Source organism: Portunus trituberculatus, chromosome 15 (genome assembly GCF_017591435.1).
Source record: "Portunus trituberculatus isolate SZX2019 chromosome 15, ASM1759143v1, whole genome shotgun sequence".
Taxonomy (NCBI): Eukaryota; Metazoa; Arthropoda; class Malacostraca; order Decapoda; family Portunidae; genus Portunus; species Portunus trituberculatus.
The window spans coordinates 19,989,657-20,013,737 of NC_059269.1; the positions used below are offsets into that span (position 1 = coordinate 19,989,657).

The 24,081-nt window shown below is 41.7% G+C and overlaps 1 protein-coding gene across 1 annotated transcript in view; it reads right to left on the reverse strand.

The window, feature by feature from the left end:
- Nucleotides 1–24,081, reverse strand: part of LOC123504187 (atrial natriuretic peptide-converting enzyme-like) — a 108,676-nt gene that overhangs the window by 57,265 nt on the left and 27,330 nt on the right. The window contains 1 exon segment of the mRNA XM_045254531.1: nucleotides 22,850–23,009. Within this exon segment, the coding sequence (XP_045110466.1) occupies nucleotides 22,850–23,009 (160 nt within the window).

Consider the following 24,081-nt stretch of genomic DNA (forward strand, 5'->3'; position numbering starts at 1 on the left):
GGAGGAGGAGGAGGAGGAGAAGGAGAAGGAGAAGGAGAAGGAGAAGGAGGAGTAGGAGGAGGAGGAGGAGGAGGAGGAGGAAAACAGTAACCAGAAGTATTAAACAAATCTTATATACTGATTTAGTTGTGTTTACTCCATGCTAGGCGGAATTTTATCTTCCATACACCCTTTTCTTGTATTCTGCTTCAACATAGTGCCGGCGGAAGAAAAAAAATAAATAAAAGTAGGAGCACCACACGTATTTGAGAGCAAAGATACAAATACACCCAAAGAACAAAAAACAGGAAAAGAAAAGAACATGAATATCACTCATTTGAAATTCAATTAACACACGAATAAGTAAATAAATATGAAAAAAAGACAGACGAAACATACGGTGATATAGATACACAGAAATAAATAAAGCATAAGACAACAAGGAAAAGTGAAATGCAACAATACGACGGCATCAGTTAATAATCTCACTCCTGTCACGAGGCAAAGATTAATGTGCACCATGACAAGAAGGGGCAGAGTCAGGGGGTTGCTTGGAAGAGGTGAACTAATAACTACAACGAGAGATGGAGTCACACGAGGGGAGTGGAAGGTACTGTCTTTATGGAAACGACGATGGATGTCTGCTTTTTATGCCTCGATTTTAAATAAACTGTACCAGGGCGCAGTTTCCGGTAGATCAACAAATAGATATGGTGAGAGATGGACGGAATTAGACTTAGGGAGAGGAGCATACCGTCTCGCTGAAAATGAGAAGAGATACGCATTTCATAGTTGCATCTTAACATGGACGAAAAAGAGAACCATCCAACGCTTTTGAAAAATAGATAAGTTAATAATCATAGTGAAAGATGTATGGAGTCAGGCAAGGGGAGAAATGAAAGGAGTGTCATATTACTGATAACTAGAAAGCAGATGTACATTTCATACATCTTAAAGTAGAGGCAAGACAAAAGCATAAGAACTTAAGAACATGAGAACATAAGAAAGGAGGAAGCTGCAAGAGGCCGCCAAAGACAAGGTTGAAGTTATCTCTTGAAATAATCATTAATATCACAATGAGTTTCAAGGCTGACTGTATGAAGGAAAAAATAAGACGTTATCTCTTAAAAATAATTAATATCACAATGGGTTTCTAGGCTGACTGTATTAAGGAAAAAAAAAAAGAAAAAGGAACATTTTACGAACACGTGAACATCAGCACCATCAAAAATATCCCAGCAAGTGAAGGCAGTGGAGACGTTATCCTGATACTGACAGGCGGATGATAAGAGCGAGCAGACCCGTGATTGACAGCCGATAGATACATGAACAGCAGGTTTTTCCCTCCAACTGTACATATAACGCCTAGACCCACACGTACCTTTGAAAACCTTGCACAACATAGACAGACACAGCGAGAATAGTGTCGATTTTTACTCCTGCACATAACTCCTCTTTCCATACGCATCTTTGGAAAACCTGGCAAAGCGGACACACGGACAAGGCGAGACGAGAATAGTAGTGTCCAACCAGACGCCTGACTCGACTGCAGAAGTATACAACCCACACACGTCCGCCTACTCGTATTGGACCTTATAGACTTCAAGCTGAACGTACATGTAAGTAAATTATTGGTACAAAATACGAGTAAGAGAGAAATTAATGGTTGGTTAGTTTTTCTTGTGCTTGTTAGATTATCTGTGAGAAAATATTGGTATTGATACGATGACGGTGATTGTAAGAGAGGGAATGTTCAATAGATGTATGACTCTTAGCTGCGGATAAATGTTTTAGAGGTTTTTAATAATGATAAAGAGCAACAACAGTAGAAGTAGTAGTAGTATAACGATAATAGTAGTAGTATAGTTTCATCATTACTACTATTTCAGCTACAACTACTACTACTACTACTACTACTACTACTACTACTACTATCACTACTACCACTACCACTACTAAAACCACTACCACAAACAACAACATTTCTTAACCAAACAAATCTTCTTATCATCGAATCTTCCACTGAATTCCACACAACAATTCCCCTCTCACTTCTCCTCCTCCTCCTTGTCCTCCTCCTCCTCCTCCTCCTCCTCCTCCTCCTCCTCCTCCACCTCCACCTCCACCTCCTCCTCCTCCTCCTCCTCCTAGTCCTTCTAACTTTAAGTCATGATTTTTCTTTCCATCGGCCAGAAAAGGAGTTTCAGGCCCCTAATTTCCTTTCCCAGTGTCAGTGTCTGGGTAGCTTATCAGGGGACTGCAGGTCTGCCCGGGGAGGGAAGGGACGGTAGGTGGTATGAATGGAGAAGGCGGGGAGAGGGGGAAAGGATGTGTGGGGGATGGAACAGGGCAAGGAACGAAGAGCAGGAGAGGAAGGGAAGATGGAAGATGTGTGTGTGTGTGTGTGTGTGTGTGTGTGTGTGTGTGTGTGTGTGTGTGTGTGTGTGTGTGTGTGTGTCTGAAAAGGATGTGTAGGATGAATGAAGTGAAGGGAAAGAAGGAATGTAGGATAGGAAGGAAAGAAAGAAAGACATAGAGAAAAATTGTGAGAAAAATAAAGAGGTATGGCAGATTGACACACACACACACACACACACACACACACACACACACACACACACACACACACACACACACAAAGAGTGATAAAAGTGAGAGATAAAGAACATGAACGAAGAAAAGTAAAAGATGAAGAAGGTAGGCGATGGAGAGCAAGAAGGGGATGGAAGAGGAGGAAGAGGACGATGAGGTGGAGGCAGAGAAGCTAGAGGCTGCCAGGAAGATAGAGAAGGTTAGCCACAAGCGTGAAGGTCCAATTAGTGTTTTTCCAGCAGCACATGATGAGAGACGAATCCAAAACCAACCACCGTGTGTGTGTGTGTGTGTGTGTGTGTGTGTGTGTGTGTGTGTGTGTGTGTGTTTAGGGTAAGACACCAGCCAGCCATCACAACCTTGTATCCTTGATTTTTTTTTTTATGTAGGGAAGAGGGCTAACCAAGGGCAAAAAAAAAAAAAAAGAAGAAAATATAAACAAAAGGCCCACTTGAGTGCTGGCTCTCTAACAAAGAGGAAAAGCGTCACCCAGAATTAGGAAGCAAATGCCTCGATACCTCCCTCTTAAAACAGGCAACTCATCTCTGCTTTACCCATATCACAGATTAACTAAGATAAAAGACGAAAATTTCAATGAGTGATCCTTTATCAATGAAGCAATCAAGAATCCAAATAACAGGTCAATCAAAGAGAAGAAAGAGTTGGTAAGTGAAGTAAAGGAAGAATAATAATGAGATAGAAGTTTAGGTTAAGCTTTTGAATCTAAATAATAATGTACTCGAACCAAACCACACGTTAATCAGAGAAGGGAAGTTTGGTTAGTGACGTCTACAAAGGAGGAAGGGAGGGAAGGAGAGAAGGAAGAGAGAGGAGTACGAAGGAAGGAGGAAGAGAAGGGAAGGAGCAGAAAAGATTGTGGAGGAATGAAAGAGGTAGAAATGAGAGGGAGTGAATAAGAAGATAATGAAGACAGAAGTTTAAGATACGTTTTTAACCGCTTCAATACTGAGACGCATTTTTACCATGATTTTTGGGTGTTTCTAGGGTCTATGGAGGTCAAAAGATCAATGGCCAGAGTCTTTGCTATTTTATTTCCTCTCATAAGGTTTTGAAGCCGTACAAAATCGCTAAACAGTAAACAGAATGAATGTGAAAACTCGGCATAGCATGTACTGAAGGGGTTAAGTTTAAATAGGGATGAGGGAAGCTTGGTATAGTCAACAAAATAATTAAAGAAATACGAGAAATAAAGATAAACAATAGCAAAGATAAGGAAAATTTGATAAAAGTGGACACGGGAAGAAAAAATAACAGGAGAAAATACAAAATAAGAAATGATGATAAGAGAAAATAGATAAAACTAACGGGTAGAGAAAATATAAGCAATATTAGATCAAAGAAAACAAATAGGAGAGAAAGAAAGGAAAAGGTAAGCCAAGACACGATAAAGAAAGACACTGGAACAAGCTAACCCCAAACTAACCTAACTGGCAATAGGAGGGAAGAAAAGACCAGTAGGTTTAATTGAAGCATATCCTCCCCATGTCCTCTTCCTTTCACTGTGCCTCGCTGCCCCACTCAGACCTCCTGCCATCCCTCTTCCCTCAGCTGGCGATGTGCTCTGCTCTAAGTGGGGGAAATAGTGCGAGTAAAACATGCAACACACACACACACACACACACACACACACACACACACACACACACACACACACACACACACACACACACACACACACACACATACACGAGGGAGAGAGAGAGAGAGAGAGAGAGAGAGAGAGAGAGAGAGAGAGAGAGAGAGAGAGAGAGAGAGAGAGAAAGTAGCGTAAGTATATGAACGTTGACTTCTTGACAAGGACTAAACTCTGCCATCTCTCTCTCTCTCTCTCTCTCTCTCTCTCTCTCTCTCTCTCTCTCTCTCTCTCAAATCTTTCTTTTTTTTTCTCAGCTAATTCCATGTTTGTTAGTTAATAAAATATCTTGTTTAGCTTAAATTGCAAAAGTTGAAAAAAAAGTAGATGTTTTCGAAAAATGTGGTTCAGTTTTTTCAACGGTAAAATCTTCCGGGAGAGGGATGCTAGCCAGAGTTTTTTCCCTCTTTTCTATGCAAGGGGAGGGGGAGGAGGAGGAGGAGGAGGAGGAGGAGGAGGAGGAGGAGGAGGAGGAGGAGGAAGGGAAGAGGGAAGTAAAAAAAAAATAAAACACTACAATTTTTGCTAATCTCATTTTTTTGTCCTTTTCTTTTACTCTGGATTTAATTGTGAAATGCTGGTGAAAGGAAGAAAAAGAAGCGTTCCAGGTGTGTGTGTGTGTGTGTGTGTGTGTGTGTGTGTGTGTGTGTGTGTGTGTGTGTGTGTGTGTAGAGAAGGCCACTCTAGTGATAATTCTCGTCCACTGTTATCTCTACATTACAAATCACTTTCAACTCATCATGTATCCTTATTTTCTAACACTTTTAAGTAACAACACAGAACACCACAAAAAAATAAACACGTATACTCCAATCTTACTTGACCTTCCCGGCTAACCTTCCTTCCTTTTAATGTCTTTCTCTCTATGCACTCTTCTCAAGGGATCTGTCAGAAAGGCTCCCAAAGACGCTGAGATGAAGTGCATGTTTGTTGGCTTGAGTTCGTGGGAGTAAGACAGGCTGGTGAAGGAAGGTTATACAGCCAGCGAAGTGCATTGTTGAGTTACTCTTTCTGAATTTTTCCTGGTATTGGGTGGGTGTGCTTTCGTCCCGTGGTGATCGAGTGGTGAAGGTGAAAGCACTGACGCACCAGGAATGGGTAGTGGTGCTAATCTTTTGAATATTATGGATGAGTAAGTGTTTTTGGCGTGACTTTAATTGCCTTCAGTACCATGATGCGTTTTTATACCTCTTCTGGTTAGTATTTAGTGATTTTATACAGCTTCAGAAACTCATGTAAGGATTAGAATAGTGAAGACTGTGGATTTTAATATTCTGATCTCCATAGACCTTTCCTAATGTCAGTAAAATCATCGAATCATATATAAAACTCAAGGCAAAAATGCTTTCCAGTACTGAAGGGGACGTTGCTTTAATACCTTCATTAGTAGCTCACATATCGTACAAAAATATCATACCGTTGATTATCATTATGTATTATGTATCAAAGATTATTCCAGATTATTTAGTGTGGCGTTTGTCTTTGTAATTGTGCGTGTGTATCTGCGCGCTGTGTTTCGTGCGTGTAGTGACAATGGTGTGTGGAGTGTCACGTTATTGCTGCTATGTGTTGTTCCTGTCTTGTACATTTTTAGTTTTATTTGTGATGGTATGCGAAATATTGCCGTGTTGTATGTGTCTTTTACTGACTGTAGTGGTGGTGGTGGTGGTGGTGGTGGTGGTGGTGGTGGTGGTGGTGGTGGTGGTGGTGGTGGTGGTGGTGGTGGTGTGTGGAGTGATGTAGTGGTGGTGCCCCTTTTGTCGTCGCTGTTTTTTTTTATTAGTGTTAGCAGTGGCGTGAAAAAAAAAAATGCAACTGTGCTGTGGTTGGTTGTTTTATTGTGGTGGTGGTGGTGGTGGTGGTGGTGTGCTGGTTGAGATAGTATTGTGGCTTTATTGTTGATGTACTAAAGGTCACACCAACAAACACACAAACAACACCAGGAGCAGTAATACCACCACCAGAACCGCCATAAACGAAGCTAACAACACTTTCACACACACACACACACACACACACACACACACACACACACACACACACACACACACGCCAAAGCTGCTCCTTCAATATTACTAACTTGGTGCCTTGAGACTCCAAAATGTTCCTTCCTTTTTTTTTTTTATACCATGTGGGCTTTTTCACGGGAATTTATGGGCTAAAGGGGATACTTTTCTGAGTATCTCCTATCTCAAAGCCCACCTGCTAGGAAACCGTTGCCCCGATTGAGGAAGCCCAACCTGCACTCGGACCGTGGATAGGATTCGAACCCGTGCGCTTGGAGACCCCTCGGACCCCAAAGCACGCATGGTTCCACTGTACCACGGTGGCCTTTCACACATACTAAAGCTGCTCCCACAAAATTACTAACTTGGTGCCTTGAGACTCTAAAATATTCTTTCCTTCTAATCTTATTCCTGACACAAAATTCCTATTGGTTCTTTCTTACACTCTGCATTCTCATCCCAGGCAAGAATATTTGATCTTTTTCTCCTTCTCTTTCCTCTTTCCCTTCACTCCATTACCTAACTTTCCCTGATTCGTTATTCTTTTCTTTCATTGCCATTTTAACTTACTTCTCCTCTTTTCCATCATCGCATTTACTTAACCTCTCTTTCCTCTCTCCCTTCATTGCATCTACCACAACCATAGCATATGTTTGTATAGGCTAGCTACACACTCACCAACACATTTTACCACCCAAACACAGGCAAAAATAGACCAGTAACACGTAAGCAGGTAAAGACTATGTCCACATCAAACACAGGTAAGAATAAAGCTAAGGCCAGGTAAGCGTCGCGGTCAGGTGGACATAGGTAGGAGGTTTACAGTACGAGTAAGTGCAGGTTTACAACACACACAGGTACATTATATCTCACCAATAACTTTTCACACATCGGTTAGTGGCTTCATATCACGGAGTTTTCCCAGCATCTGCCGCTTTCCCTGTACTGTTGTTGTTGTTGTTGTTGTTGTTTGTTGTTGTTGTCAATCACTCTCAATTCTTTTATATACATCAATCTACCTAGGTACTTGATTTTTTTATATATTTTATTTGAGAAGGTATCCAAATAAGAGCGTAAAAATGTCAGAGAGGAAAAGTGAGAGGCGCGTTTAACTATCTCTCTCTTCACAGTAAAATAGGAAGCGAATATTTTAATTATTTCCACTTTGCATCAACATTGACAAAAGACACCGGTGGAAGTACGTTTTCTTCAACGCAGGATTTAGTTTTGTACCACATGCGCAATAAGTCTCCTCTCTCTCTCTCTCTCTCTCTCTCTCTCTCTCTGTCTGTTTATCTTCTGTCTGTTTGTTTGTCATTATCTCTATCTGTCTGTCTGTTTGTCTGTCTTTATGTCTGTCTGTCTGTCTGTCTCTCTCTCTCTCTCTCTCTCTCTCTCTCTCTCTCTCTCTCTCTATGAAATTTCACTCAATAAACAAAACACTAATACAAAACAAGACAAAACCACAACCAGATGTCTTCCATGAAAAGCATATTCTTCCATCCTCAGCTAATACACATCTTTCTACAATTCCCAAGGTCCAACTCTCCCTCCTGCCTGCCCTCTCTTCCCTCCTTCCCTCCCACAAACACAAGATCTCAGCTATCCATTTACAACCACCTGTCAAACTTTCTCCCGCACGGACACAGCCTCAGCCTCAGACCAGAAGGCTTCCTCCCTCCTTCACTCGAACCCAGTCAAGCAAGACACTTCTCCTCGCTAGGTTTGTTGTGGCCTACGTCCTGCCGTAGGATTGATTATGTGGTCACTGTATGTCTCGTTATAATTGATGGAGAGAAAGGGACACTAGGGAACACACACATACATACATACACACACACACACACACACACACACACACACACACACACACACACACACACACACACACACACATCATTTCGTGCTAGTTTATTCCTACACAGTTCAATTTTCCGAGACAGAGAGAGAGAGAGAGAGAGAGAGAGAGAGAGAGAGAGAGAGAGAGAGAGAGAGGAGGTATACACATTACTCATGGATTTCATTGTCAAAGAAACTATTCAATTTGAGTCAGTGTAGAAAAGTAGAGAAAAAATTTTGTTTGCACCAGTTCTCTCCCCTCAAGACACCCTCACGAGTGGCACAGATGCAATACAAGGGGCGTGCAATTGGTGATAATGGTGATTGCTACTTGGTTTTCTGGTATCACTTTCTTAAGCACTTCAGAGTCTCACCTTGGCTACTTTTAACGCGTTCTAGTGGATGTTACTGCAAGTTTTCAAGTGCTTTCATGTTTCTAGTGATAATTCAACGGCGATTGTATATTATTATGTAAAGAATAGTCACTGACACTCGAGAAAAGCAAAGGAGAGAGAGAAAAAAAAGTCAATTTCCTTTATATTTATGATCTACATTCTTAATCTTTAATATCTTTCCTTTCATGACACGCCCCAATAATCGTTACACTTTCTCTCTCTTAGCAAAGTTTTCTCCCTAGTCTCTCGCGTCATGCTTCCCTGCCACCATGGGATTAAGCAAACATCTGCAGCTTTTCCTATGTTTATATTAGATAGATGTTCCTCGCTATATTCCATAAGTCTCAGTCTTCTACCTCCTCTCCATTCAATCCAGTGAACTCCTAAGCAGTCCTTACATTTCTTCTTTGGTTTGTCTCGTTTTTCTTCTTCCATCAACCTCAGTTACTAACATTTTCTGCTGACTTATGTATTTGTCCATCCCTAATTAATGTGTCTAAAAAAGGATTAAGGTATCATTGTTCACGTAATTAATTTCTTCCATTATTTATCCACTCTCCTGATGTCTCTATTTCAATTTGCAAAGTCAATTATGTACTTCACTTTCTATAAACACATCACAGCTGCTTATTTTCTTCTTCCCTTCTTGCAAAATATACTGTAATAGTTTACTAATGAAAATATTCCTTACACTTCCAGGCATTTGATAGTGAGAATGCCTAAATGAATGATATTTTTTTTATTTCTTTATAATTCGCGTGCAATTGTACTCCATCATTCCCAGCCTTGGTTCACATCTATGTTACAATGTCTCCTGTACACAGAATGAACAGGTGAACCGGCGCATCACACCTCTCTCTAACACCTCCACGCTTTACGAGACTTTCACTAGCTTCTCTTTTCACATTTGATATGAATTTGTGTATTAGCATATCTATAAACTACTTTTACTTTTAATTAAGAACAAATTTCCTCTCGTTCTAATCACACACACACACACACACACACACACACACACAACACTGCTTGCCATTCAACAGTGTCAATACTGCAGAAATTATTGTTATAATCATATGTGTGTGTGTGTGTGTGTGTGTGTGTGTGTGTGTGTGTGTGTGTGTGTGAGCTCTAGCATCTAATGGTCGCATCGTATCATTAAACAACTGATAGGAAATTACGTATTCACACCTGTTGTACATAAGTAATAATAATAATAATAATAATAATAATAGTAATAATAACAGGAGGCAGTGCACATATTTCAAGCACAGCATTAACACATTACACACTGAAACCAACAAGAACCGCGAACAAATTTAAATTCACCTTATTCAATATACGAAATATCTAAGTCTGCTTTGCCATAAAGAAACTACCACCACCACCACCACCACCACCACCACCACTACGAATTCTAGTTTAACTTCTGCCATCAACAAAGCGAAGGCCTCACGACTACCCGTCACCATCAGCATCACCATCAGCATCACAATCAGCATCACCATCAGCATCCATCACTCCAGTCACTCACTGTCCATCCCTCCATCACCACCATCACCACCAGCACCACCAGCACCAAACCCCGCCTCAGCACGCCCCAGCACCACCTATTAACTTGCTATCTCTCCCGGTCTTCACGCAGCGCTAGGCAAGAGGTACAGAGATAGAGGAAGCGGATACGGTGCTTTAGTTTAGTGTACGCTGGTGGTGGTGGTGGTGGTGGTGGTGGTAGTAGTAGTAGTAGTAGTAGTAGTAATAGAAATAGCAATGAAGAATTTATTTATTATTTATCATCTATATTTTCTCATCTATGAATTCTCCTCCTCCTCCTCCTCCTCCTCCTCCTCCTCTTCCTCCTCCTCCTCATTCAATTTCTTTTCATCGCTTATAGCATTCTCCCTCTTCTTCTTAACCTAACCTAACCAATGTATGTACTTGGAAATATAACAGTACACATTTCAATTTCTTTTCATCGCTGTTGGAGTTACGTAAAGCATTAAGCTCCCCTCTATAGCGACTCTTTTTTGTTTCTCACACGAGGGTGGATAAATTAAAGTCGGGAAACAAACATTAGAGAAGTTTAGATTGCTTCAGAGGATTAAAGTCCCTTATTACGTGGATATAGATAAAGATAAGATTGGAGAGGAGACGAGGAGGAGGAGGAGGAGGAGGAGGAAGAGGAGGAGGAGGAGGAAGAAGGAGAGGAGGAGTTAACAATGGTGTCGAGATAAAGTAAAATCCGCTAATGGCAAAAAATGCATCCCTACACTGAAAGTTTCCAACCACAGCGAGTAAACAACTACGGAGAAGGAGGAGGAGGAGGAGGAGGAGGAGGAGGAGGAGGAGGAGGACAATGCACCACAGTGACAGGAGGTCTTGGAGGAAGGGGGTGGTTCTTTCACCACGTCTGTTATTTGAAGGACAACGCACTCGTAACTGCAAGTATTTTTCCGACTCTTCTTTCCTCCTCCTCCTTCTCCTCCTCCTCCTCCTCCTCCTTCTCATGTCACTGGCTAAGGACGGGACTTCAGGTCTACCCGCTGGTGGTAAAACAGGAGGAGGAGGAGGAGGAGGAGGAGGAGGAGGAGGAGGAGGAGGAGGAGGAGGAGGAGGAGGTAGAAGGGAAGCAGGGAGACGAGGAGTAAGAATAGCGGTTGGAGGAGAGAGAAAGAAACGAGGAGGAGGAAAAGATGGACGGGAATAAAAAAAGATGCAATTAAGATAAATAAAAGGAAGAGAAGACTTGGAAGAAGGGAAGTGATAGAGGAAAGGAGGAATAAAAGAAAGGAGATGGAAGAGATGGAGGAAGACGAAGAGAGAGAGAGAGGAGAGGAAAGGAGAGGGAAGAAGAGATTAGAACGGAAAAGAGGACGATGGTGAAGAAGGAAGGGAAAATTGAAAAAATAGAAAAATAAGGCGGGCCGGAACGAGGAAGAGGAGGAGGAGGAGGAGGAGGAGGAGGAGGAGGAGGAGGAGGAGGAGGAACGATAAAAGAGAGACTGGAATAGAAATAAGAGTATGAAGGAAGAAAAGAAAATATGGAAGAAACGAGAAAAAAAAACAGGAGGAGGAGGAGGAGGAGTAGGAGGAGGAGGAGGAGGAAGAGACGAGAGAGAGGAAAGAAATCCAAACAGCAATAGAAAAAAATAAGACAAAAATAAGAAGAAAAGAGAACAGCAACAAAGAAGGAATACGAACAAACACACACGAAAAAAAAATAAATAAAAAAGTAAATAAATAAATAAAATGAAATGAGGAGGAGGATAGAAGAAGAAGAAGAAGAAGAAGAAGAAGAAGAAGAAGAAGAAGAAGAAGAAGAAGAAGAAGAAAGAGAAGAAAAAAAAAGACCAAGAAGAAGAAAAAGAAAAAAAATGACCAAGAAGAAAAAGAAAAGAAAGAAGAAGAGGAAGAAAAAGAACAACAAGGAGCAACAGTAACATAAAAGGAGAAGGAAAAATAAGAACACGAAATAGAACAAGTAGAAGTGGTCAACTGGGCCGTTCAAGTTCCCGGTCCACAGCCGCTACGAGGTCGGGTCATGCTCGCCGCAACCAAGTCATTCATCATCAGCTTTATGAACACATTAACGCGTCAAAGAGCGTGTGGCCAATTCTGTTGCGTTGAATTTCACGGAGCATATATCAGTGTTGGCTGCAGGCGAGCGGCGGCCGACGGAATGGTGCAGGAGAGAAAGAGAGAGAGAGAGAGAGAGAGAGAGAGAGAGAGAGAGAGAGAGAGAGAGAGAGAGAGAGAGAGAGAGAGAGAGAGAGAATTATATACATACACAGGCTGTAAAAGCAAGAGACGACTTCGAAGATTAACTGACGAAGAGGAAGAAGAAGAAGAAGAAGAAGAAGAAGAAGAAGAAGAAGAAGAAGAAGAAGAAGAAGAAGAAGAAGAAGAAGAAGAAGGACATGAAGAATAATAACAACATCTAAACAAAAAGAGATAAAGAGACAGACACTCATACACACAAACACACACCCACACACACACATTCAGTGGAGGAGGATAAACCGCTAGAAAAATAAGAAAAACAAAAGAATGAAGTAAGAGGAGGAGGAGGAGGAGAAGTAGGAGGAGGAGGAGGAGGAGGAGGAGGAGGAGGAGGAGGAGGAGAAGAAGGAGGAAGAAGAGGAGGAGAAGGAGAAGCTGGGACAGTCCACTCAACAAAGAAAAAGTGTCATGAGAGGTGATGTGGTTCTTCTCTCTTGGTCTCCCTCCCGACTCTGCCAGCCCGTCCACCCGCCCGCCCTCCCGCCAGCCAGCCAACCAGCCAGCCAGCCAGCTTCCCCTCCCAGGCTCCTCAGACCCACCACGGCAGGGACAAACGGTGCTCATGTGAATAAATGCGGTGCCGTGGCGTGCATTGTTGCCACCCACCCGAGGGATCGTCAGCGGCCGCCAGGAAGTCTAACAATTATGAGTTTGAAAAGAAAGTTGGCCAAAATTCCCTTCCTCCTCCTTCATCCTGCCTCACTCTCCTCCTCCTCCTCCTCCTCTTCCTCCTCCTTCATCTCCTTCGTCCTGCCTTCTGCTGCAGGAGAAAAGGATGGCAAGGTGGATGGATGAAGAGGAGGAGTGGAGGAAAATGAAGAGGTTGAGAAGAGAGAACAGGAGGAGGAGGAGGAGGAGGAGGAGGAGGAGGAGGAGGGGAATGATGAGCATGAGAATAAAGAAAAGGCTTTTTTTTTTCTTTTATTACTAACTTGTCTCCTTCTTTTCATTGTTTTCATTGTTTATACTTATTGTTGATATTGTTATTGTTATTATTATTATCATTATTATTATTATCATTATTATTATTATGACTATTCATTTTTCTACTACTACTTCTACTACTACTACTACTACTACTACTAACTGTACTTCTTGATCAGGGACAAACAAGCGTGGGAAGAATAAAGGGAAAATCAAAGAGGAGGGAGGAGGAGGAGGAGGAGGAGGAGGAGGAGGAGGAGGAGGAGGAGGAGGAGGAGGAGGAGGAGGTGGAGGAGGAAGAGGAGGAGGACGAAAAAAAAAAAAAAAATAATCAAACTCCTCCAAAGTCGTTCACATTAAGAAAGCGAGAGAGACACATACATCCACACACACACACACACACACACACACACACACACACACACACACACACACATGTACCTGGTGTGTGTGTGTGTGTGTGTGTGTGTGTGTGTGTGTGTGTGTGTGTGTGTGTGTGTGTGTGTGTGTGTGTGTGTGTGTTTCATGAAAAGAAAAGAAAAATAGAATAAGAAAAGAAGACTTCTGCAGAATGGAGAGAAGAATGAAATGGATATAGAAAATGGACCACTGTAAGAGAGAGAGAGAGAGAGAGAGAGAGAGAGAGAGAGAGAGAGAGAGAGAGAGAGAGAGAGAGAGAGAGAGAGAGAATATCAAATCTGCGCGGAAATTAATCATTCAAACACGTTCTAATCAATCTGAGCGTTAATCAGCTGTTTTGTGATTCCTGTAAGCTGGCTGTTGCTCGGATCAACTTCCATATGCACCATGAGGGATTTACTGACGAATACCGTGCTAATCTCTCACCTCCATCCTACTGCTCTCGATTGTGCGTGCAAAAATATGTCGATACAATGAATATGGATGCATTATCATTTATGTGGGGTTTTAATTTATGTTGGCGTTTTAATCTATGTGGGATTTTTAATATATGGGGGTTTTCAATTATGTGGGGTTTCAATTTATGTGGGCTTTTTAATTTATGTGGGCTTTGAATTCATGTGGACGTTTTAATTTATGTGGGATTTTCAATTTATGTGTAAAAAATGTATCGGTGGTATGAATATGGGTGAAATGATCAGGTATGCCTTTTTTTTTTTTTATCTATTTCTTTATTTAAACCATGTGGGCTTTTTACGGGAATTTATGGGCTAAAGGGGATACTTTTTTGGGGTAGCTCCTATCTCAAAGCCCACCCGCTAGGAAACACTTGCCCCGAGTGAGGAAGCCCAACCTGCACTCGGACCATGGACAGGATTCGAACCCGTGCGCTTGGAGACCCCTCGGACCCCAAAGCACAACACAACAACAAAAACAACAACAATAACTGTAAAAATAACTACAAATCATTCAAAAACATCAAATGAGGCAAAGAAACTACCTTAATTACTTCCAAGAGGAGACAATTAATTCCTCACTGAATGAATAAGCATACATAAAACAATAAAAACAACAATAATGGTAAAAACAACTACACATCATTCACAAACATGAGGCAAAGAAACAAGTAACCTCTACTCCACACCTCACAACCTCAATAGAAACCTCAATAGAATCCCCCTGCACCATTAAAAGGAAAATAGAAGAGGGAGGTTTCAAGACATTTGTCCCAGATTTTGTCCCAGATTACTTCCAACAGAAGACAATTAATCCTCACGCATACACAAACACAACAAAAACAACAAGAACACAAATAACTACCATTCACAAACATCAAATGAGGCAAAGAAAGAGACTCAAGCAACATCTTTTCTTTCTAATTTTCCTTCCTCCTGGTTTAAGAGTTTCCTTTTTACGGCGCACACACGAGGCTTCCCCGCGACACTTTCCTTTGAACAGCTCAGGCACTCTCATGACTTCCGCCCAATTGGTTCAAAGGGCGGCACCAGAAGCACGAGTCTTGAGGTCACCAGCAGGAAGGAGTCTTCTTATTGAGGGAGGAGAGAGGAATGGAGGAAGAAAAGGAGTAGCGTTGTAGCGGTGGAGAGAGAGATAGAGAGGGAAGAAGAATTTGAGATGTGGGATGGAGGGAGAAAGAGGAGGTGGAGGGAGAAAGGGGGAGCTCTGAAGTATCATTAGGTTAACTCTTCTTTCAATCACGATCTCAACTTGTCATTGCTGTAAGTATTGTTGCCAAATGTGTTGCTTCAGTTGTGTTAGTGAGTCATCAGTAAGTATATTAAAGAAATAGACAAATTAATCAAGAACCTATTTACTCATCCGTCTATTCATCATTGTGTACATCTATCTATAAAGCTACACACTATTTATCCAATTGTCTGTATCTAAAAATATATCTGCCAGTTTCTCTCTCTCTCTCTCTCTCTCTCTCTTGCGACAAATTCTCTCAAATATAAAGCATCAACATTTTCCCTTATCACTGCACACACGAACGTGACCCCGCATTCTCCCTTGCTATTGGAAAGCTTGTGAAATGTTATCTTCACGCGATTTCCAGCCATCTTACCTGTGACATTTCTATTCCACTCTCAAATCACGGGAGACTACACTAACAATTTAAAGGAGAGAGGGGAGAGTGTGTGTATGTATGTGTGTGTGAATGGCCAGCGTATGATAACAAAACGTGAGATCCCATTCTGGTCAATTTCTACCAATACGAGCTGCCAAACTCAACCCAATTTACTGGAAACAAAAGTGAAAGCTGTACAGGTCCTCCCCTTCCCTCTCTCTCTCTACTCATCTTCGACCATTTACTTGTTATCACGAGCCGGGAGAAACAAGTGCGGTTTGCCAGAAGAGAGAAACATTGTAACAGCATCTTTCCTCCCTCACACAAATGTTTCTCTGTATGGTGGATCGGAACGTGGAGAGAAGGGAGAAAGAAAGGGAGAAAGAGAGAGAGGAGAGAAAAAAAAAAGAGTTGAGACATAAAATCATCTAATTTCCGAAATGATGCCGGCGCTAAAACTTTATCAAGGTCCATTTTTGTTTTTTTGCTATCTAGAGGAACGCTGCGGACAATCCAAGACACAACAAGATGAGGGTAAGACTATGAAACAGCGAAGGAAAAGACCGAAAAGAGGCAAAGACGTGTAACAGTGAAGACCAGGACAGCAATAAACTAAAGGTATTAAATGAATCTGAGGAAAGAAAAAAAAGAGGAGGAAGGAGGAAGAATATTGGGAGGAAATAAGAAGAGTAAAATGAGGGAGGAAAATTTTTAAAGAGCTTGGAAGGTGAGCCCGTAATTCTCATCCAATAAGGAACATGAAAGGAAGATGTATGAAGACTTTATATAAGGGTACGAGAGAGAGAGAGAGAGAGAGAGAGAGAGAGAGAGAGAGAGAGAGAGAGAGAGAGAGAGAGAGAGAGAGAGAGAGAGAGAGAGAGAGAGAGAGAGAGAGAGAGAGAGAGAGATACTGATACTAATACTGATACATTTATTGGCCCACATGTACTACATAACTTAATATCATTAACATTGATTAATTAGTGGACATAGGTCTATTGAGCCGAGATAGAGAGATAGAGATATAGATAGCTAGATAGATAGATAGATAGATAGATAGATAGATAGATAGATAGAGATAGAGAGAGAGAGAGAGAGAGAGAGAGAGAGAGAGAGAGAGAGAGAGAGAGAGAGAGAGAGAGAGAGAGAGAGAGAGAGAGAGAGAGAGAGAGAGAGAGAGAGAGAGAGGATAAATAAGAGTAAGGTCAGACACAGTTAAATACGGAATTGGGGGGAAAAGAAAGAGGTTGTAAGAGGATTTAGATGGAAAATGATATAATGAAAGGAGAAGAGAGAGAGAGAGAGAGAGAGAGAGAGAGAGAGAGAGAGAGAGAGAGAGAGAGAGAGAGAGAGAGAGAGAGAGAGTCTTTGTCTGTCTAGCATATATCATTCAACTTAATACTTTCTACCGTTACCAACAAACAGAATTAACACAAAACGCCTCACACTCAAGCTTTCCTCTACTCGTGCATTTCTTATTCTACTCTGATTACGTGCAGTCCCCCTCTTTGCCTGGCCATCTGTCGCTTTTCGTGCTGTGGCGTAAATGTTATGTTTCCTTTACCACACACACACACACACACACACACACACACACACACACACACACACACACACACACTACAACAATTTTATTTTCTACCTATAATAAAAATCTATGTATTAGAAAACGAAGGAGGAAGAAAGAAAACAGTGAGATCGCATAGAAGCAAGCAGAAAGGATGATGAAACAGGAAGAGGAAAAGGAGAAGAAGAAGGAGGAGGAGGAGGAGGAGGAGGAGGAGGAGGAAAGCGAGGAAGAGGAAACCCAACACATAGGTTTATTGGATTTTTGTGGCGGGTGTGTGAGCTGGGTCGAGCAGGAAGCGCTACCACTGTGTCAATAAGAGTGGACCGGAGGCGCCAACACACACTCAAGAGGAACAGCGAGCTGGGTTAAGGCGAACTGGCAGGAGGAAGGAACAAGGTTATAGTGGCGGCGGCGGTGACAGTAGTGAAGTTCAAGATACGAGTCACAAAGGGAAGGCAAGCACAAGAAAAAATCCTTGAGGGGTGAAGAGAAGGAAAGACGAAAGAGAAACGAAAGGGAGTAGAAGATGCAAGTCAAAGATGAGGAAGGAGGCATAAGAAGAGGAAGGAGGTGCTAGAGTGGGGAATGAAAGGCTGGGGAAAGGGAGGCAAGATCACGGATGAAAGGGAAGGAAGAGACAAGAGAGGGTGAGAGAAGTCGAGGGCTAGAGAAGGACATGGAAGGCTGCTGAGATCAAAGATGAAGAATGTTAGAGAAAGAAAACGATATGAGTTAGAACAATACAAGAGGTGAAAATATCTTGACTCTAAGGAAGAGAGGGAGAAAATATTAATTGGATAAGAAAATAGAAAGCTGAGGTTAAAAATAAGGAAATGGCACGAGGAACAGAAAATGGATGAATTGAGAGAGGAGAAAGATTAGAAGCGCAAGGCAGGAGAAACCAAAGACTGAAAAAATAAGATCTTTAGATTCACATACTGAGCAAACCACGAACCCTTAGAATCAGAATTACCATAAAGAACTGATCAAGATAACTTATTAGGAATCAGAATTGCATAAAACTAAAGACTTTTCAGAGAAGCACTTAACAAGACTGAATATATAAACTCAATGATATCAAGAGACTATACATAAAAACTTAACTCCTTCAGTACCATGACACATTTTCATATAATTCTGCTATTTATTTAGTCATTTCATGCAGCTTCAGAAACTCATGTCGGGGATTAAAATAGTGAAGACCCTGGCCATAAATCTGACTTCCTTCGATTCTTCTTGATGTCAATAAGATCGTCTAATCGTACACAAGTCTCAAGATAAAAAAAGTGTATCAATATTGAAGAGGTTAATAAAAGCCATGTATTTTTAAGCCTAATACATAAAACTAACGAATCTAAGCCGAATATACGACCATAGTCAATAAGATGGTCTAATAGTACACAAGTCTCAAGCTAAAAAAAGTGTACTAGTATTGAAGGGGTTAATAAAAGCCATGTATTTAAATTTTAAGCCTAATGCATAAAAATAACAAATTTAAGAGTCAATAAGATGATCTAATCATACACAAGTCTCACGGTAAAAAATGTGCACCAGTATTGAAAGAGGTTAATAAAAGCCATGTATTTTTTACCCTAATGCATAAAAGTAACGAATCTAAGCCGAATATACCACCAGACACAGTATAAAACCCAATTTAGAGAGAGTAGCTGTAAAAAATAATAAAAAATGCAGTTTCACCACAAATCCCACTTAAAAAACAACCAGAATTAGAGAAAAAACACATGAAACTGTAGACGTGGGCATTGAGAGACGAGGAAGGTGAGTGAGGGCGTGAAGCGAGGAGAGGAGAGGTGAGGGTGGATGAGGAGCGGCGCAAGAGGGAAGAAGAAAACAGGAACACTCATTAGCTCCTCTTGACTGTAATTTAACTTTTCCTAAGGTCATTCTCAGCCTCCGGTTCTTTTCTTCTCCAAGTCACTTCCTCTCTTTCTTAAATGGCTTTCCTCTGATGTTTTATTTTCGTTATCATCTCTCTCTCTCTCTCTCTCTCTCTCTCTCATAAGATTACATGATGAAAGTCAGTCATCCCCTCCCTCCCTCCCTCTCTCTCTCTCTCTCTCTCTCTCTCTCTCTCTCTCTCTTTATCATGTAATCTTATGAGATAGATAGATTGATAGACAGACAGATAGATAGATAGGTAGATAGATAGATAGATAGATAGGTAGGTAGATAGATAAATAGATAGATAGATAGATAGATAGATAGATAGAGAGAGAGAGAGAGAGAGAGAGAGAGAGAGAGAGAGAGAGAGAGAGAGAGAGAGAGAGAGAATATCAGCCACCCACCCACACCCCACACACACACACACACACACACTCTCTCTCTCTCTCTCTCTCTCTCTCTCCTTTCGGAATCTGAGCTACAAGCGTCTTTGATTAGTTCAATTACTCGTAGGATTCACGGTCTGATTACCTCGCTTCCGCAGCATTCCGAGCCGAAGCCATTTTCTGAAGCCCTGAAACCCTTGGAATGCTCCGTGATGCGCGCCATAGATCTACGAGTCTTTTTCCTCTACCATTTTTGAGTGCCCAAGTTGCAGGTTTTTAGTATTGACTAGTTCAAGAAAGGCAGTGACGAGAGGAAGTTTTTGAAAGATGGCTGAGTGTGAAATTGAAGTTTTAAGGTGAATCTAGTGAAGGGAAAGAAGTTTAGGGAGTCTCTGAAACAAGATGAAGTTTTTGAAAGATGTTTGAGTGTGATATTGAAGTTTTAAGGTGAATCTAGTGAAGGAAAAGGAGGCGAAGCGTTTAAGGACTCTCTGAAACAAGAGGAAGTTTTAAAATGATAGTTGAGTGTGATATTGAAATTTTAGGATGAATCTAGTGAAGGGAAAGGAGGCGTAACGTTTAGGGACTCTCTGAAATAAGAGGAAGTTTATGAAGGATGGTTGAGTGTGATATTGAAGTTTTAAGGTGAATTTAGTGAAGGAATAGGAGGCAAAACATTTAGGGACTTTCTGAAACTGTAAATAGTACTAATATTCAGTTGAAGATAGGTAGATGGGTGTCACTTCAGGCAAATTGACTTAGAGTTCGAGTTTTCTGTAATTTGAGTGAAGAGAAGTGAGAGAAAAGATTTAAGGGCTGTCTGCATGATCCTGGCTTTCATTCTTTGGTTGACAGAGTTGGATTTAAGTGGAGATAATTAACCTAACCTAACCTGACCTAACCTAACCTAACCTGACCTAACCCAACTCAACCCAACCCAACCCAACCCAACCCAACCTAACCTAACCTGACCTAACTCAACCCAACCTAACCCAACCTAACCTAACCTAACCTAACCTAACCTAACCTAACCCAACCCAACCCAACCTAACCTAACCTAACCTAACCTAACCCAACTCAACCCAACCCAACCTAACCTAACCTGACCTAACCTAACCTAAACTAACCTAACCCAACCCAACCTAATCTAACCTAACCTAACCCAACCCAACCTAACCCAACCCAACCCAACCCAACCTAACCTAACCTGACCTAATCTAACCTAACCTAACCTTATAATGAAGTGAAGGTGGTCAGATCAAGAAATATGAGACAGAGAGAGAGCATGTCCCAGGGTAAGGAGATTAGCAGATAAGAAGGTTCAGAAGTCAAGAGATTAACTTCTCATACCTGGCTTTGTGGTGAGGAGGAGGGAGGGAAGTGTAAGGGAAGCAGGGAGGGGACAGGGGAGGGTGAAGATCCGTAGGGAGTCACAGCGGCTGTACCCAATTACGAAGTTTCGGTAAGTCGGCTCCCCTGCGGCTCTCCTTGGGCTCCTCCTCCCCCAGGGTTAGGTAAGTGACCCTCTTTTGGCCCTCTTCTTAGTCATCATTTATATATTTTTCCTTTTCCCCTCACCTTCCCTCCTCCTCCCCTCGCCCGCTCCGCCCCATCTCGCCCCGCACTCCCTCCTTCCCTCCTGTTCCTCCCTTCCTGTCCACCTCTCCCTAGCACATGCGTGACCCCAGGCAGCGCCCCAGGGCCACGCCACTCCGGGGACATAACACCAAGGAATGTATATGTGTGTGTGCGTGTGTATTTCGGTTTGGTCTGTCTGTATGTGTTCATATTTGCTCTCTCTCTCTCTCTCTCTCTCTCTCTCTCTCTCTCTCTCTCTCTCTCCTTCAGTTTGAGAAACCATACAGTGATTTCCAATATAATACTTTCCGGTAGGTTAAATATTTGAGTGGTAATAAACTTTACTTACTTATTCACTTAAACACACACACACACACACACACACACACACACACACACACACACACACACACACACACACACACACACACACACACACACACACGTTCACAGATTCATTACCTTTTTACTGCCAAACATTGCGTTCTCCACAACCACCAACTTTTGAACTATTTCGATACCCTTTGACGAACAATGCGTTAGATACTTATGTACATTAGAAGATAGACTCCTCTTTATTGTTTCTCCCGTTAATCCAAGCAAATGATAGTGTACAAAGGGCGAAAAAGAAATACAAGTGTAAAGAAATAAACGAACAAGGTAAACGTCACAGAAGGAAAAGAAGAAAAAAAAATAGATGGGGAGAGATGAGAGAAAATGAGAAAAGCGATAAAAGAAATTCTAGCTAACAGCAACAAAACTCCTGAGAGAGAGAGAGAGAGAGAGAGAGAGAGAGAGAGAGAGAGAGAGAGAGAGAGAGAGAGAGAGAGAGAGAGAGAGAGAGAGAGAGAGAGAGAGAGAGAGAGAGAGAGAGAGATGGTAGAAAGCTAATAACACAGGAAATCAGCAAAGACGTAAATGATTAGAAAAAAAACACAACGAAAAATGCAGTGAAAAATGAGATCGAATTTTGAAAGTGAGTGAAAAAAAAAGAAATTCTGGCCAACATCAACGAAGAAGGCTGAAAAACCCCCCCCCTCCAAACAGTACAGTCAAATTCAATGGGAACAGGTAGATACGATTCCTACAAGAAGCGTCACGTGTTGGCTTGGCGGTTTATTGCATCCTTCCATGTTCTTATCTATAATTTGAGAAGTGTATAGAAACATGAATGCAGATTATACATGTATGAAGAGGTAAAGTCGCGGCCAGAAGTCTTTGTAACCTGATGCTCTCATTTCCACTGTGTTTAACGTCTACCATAATTCATCCCTACGTCCTCTGATCTCCTTGGAACCTTTCACTTCTCAGGCTTTGTAAAGTGACAACACATCAAAGGACTTAAGGTAGATTTCACTTCTCAGGTTTTCAAAGGTGACTTCAAAGCACTTAAGGTTGAGATGAAACGGTTAAATCAGTGAAAAAGAATACAGAATATGAACATACTTATTGGCAGCACATCAAAGGACTTAAGGTTGAGATGAAACGGTTAGTTAGATCAGTGAAAAAGAATACGGGATTATGAACAAACTTATTAACAGCACATCCAAAGACTTAAAGTTGAGTTGAAACAGTTAAATCAGTGAAAAAGAATACATAATATAAACAAACTTATTGGCAGCACATCAAAGGACTTAGAGTTGAGATGAAACAGTTGAATTAGTGAAAAAGAACACAACAGACACATACTTATGGCCACAACTATACCACTGGAAGGCAAGACACTCTGGGTACTCACAGGCGAAGTAGATCCCGGCGGCAGCTCCAAGGGACACGAATAGCACGGCAAGGACGAGACACACGCACCACCGTCGGGAGCAGCCTCGTCCTCTGCTGAACAGTTCTGAGTCCGTCATGCTTCCCGACCTGACGCAAGGCACCCCCACGCCCACCGTTTTCTGTACAGGGAAAACAACGAAGGGGTCACTATGGAAAATCATTGTATAGTCTTCGTAGGTGATAAAAGGAAAGCAAGGCCATGTAAAGGAAGGGCAATGTTAGTATTTTCACTGTTCCTTGTTGGTGATAAGTTGTAGTATCTAAAGTAAGAATTATTAGGTTAGGGAGAGTAGATGATTTTATAGACAGTATGGAACAATTAATGATGACTGCAGGAAATGTTTAAATAAGTCTCTCTCTCTCTCTCTCTCTCTCTCTCTCTCTCTCCACCACCACCATCGCCACCAGAACGTTCGCAGCACCATCACAATATCGCATCCTCATTACGTCACAATCCTCTCGTTCACGGATTTGTAAAGACTATATTAATTACGCAAGTGCAATTGATTCTGCGCTAATGATATAATTTAATAACCTGCTCCTCTCACCACCACCACCACCACCACCACCACCACCACCACCGGAACCTCACGCCTCTTATACATAGCACTATTTCATGTAACCTGCAACCTCATTCTGTTCTCCAACTAACCACACCCCCCTCCCCAGTCACCCTTACTCCCTCTGGTCCTCCCAGCTCAGTGATACTCGTTAGGCCAATGTTTTAACCCCTTCAATATTGGAACACACTTTTACTTAGAGATTTGTGTACAATTAGACCATTTTATTGACATTAGGAAGGGTTTATGAGATCAGAAGATTAATGGCCACGTCTTCACTACTTTAATCCCCTCATGAGTTTCTGAAGCTGTAGAAAATCACCAAATAGTAAGCAGAATGATATGGAAACGCGTCATGGTACTGATGGGGTTAAATTGGAAAATTACACTATGGACACGTGCACACACTGGGAATGCACACAGGTATGAGGGTGAATTGGGATGGAGTGCAAGGCTGGGGTGAGGTGAGATGTATGTGTAAAATGAGAAGCTTGGTACCGATGCTGGAATGAATGTAAGGGCTGTTGATGTCTGAGAGTGAGGTGAATGAGTGTAGCTGTAAAGTAATAGGTGAGGTGATGGTGGTTGCAGCCTGGCAATAATATTAGAAGCTTGGTACCGATGCTGGAAT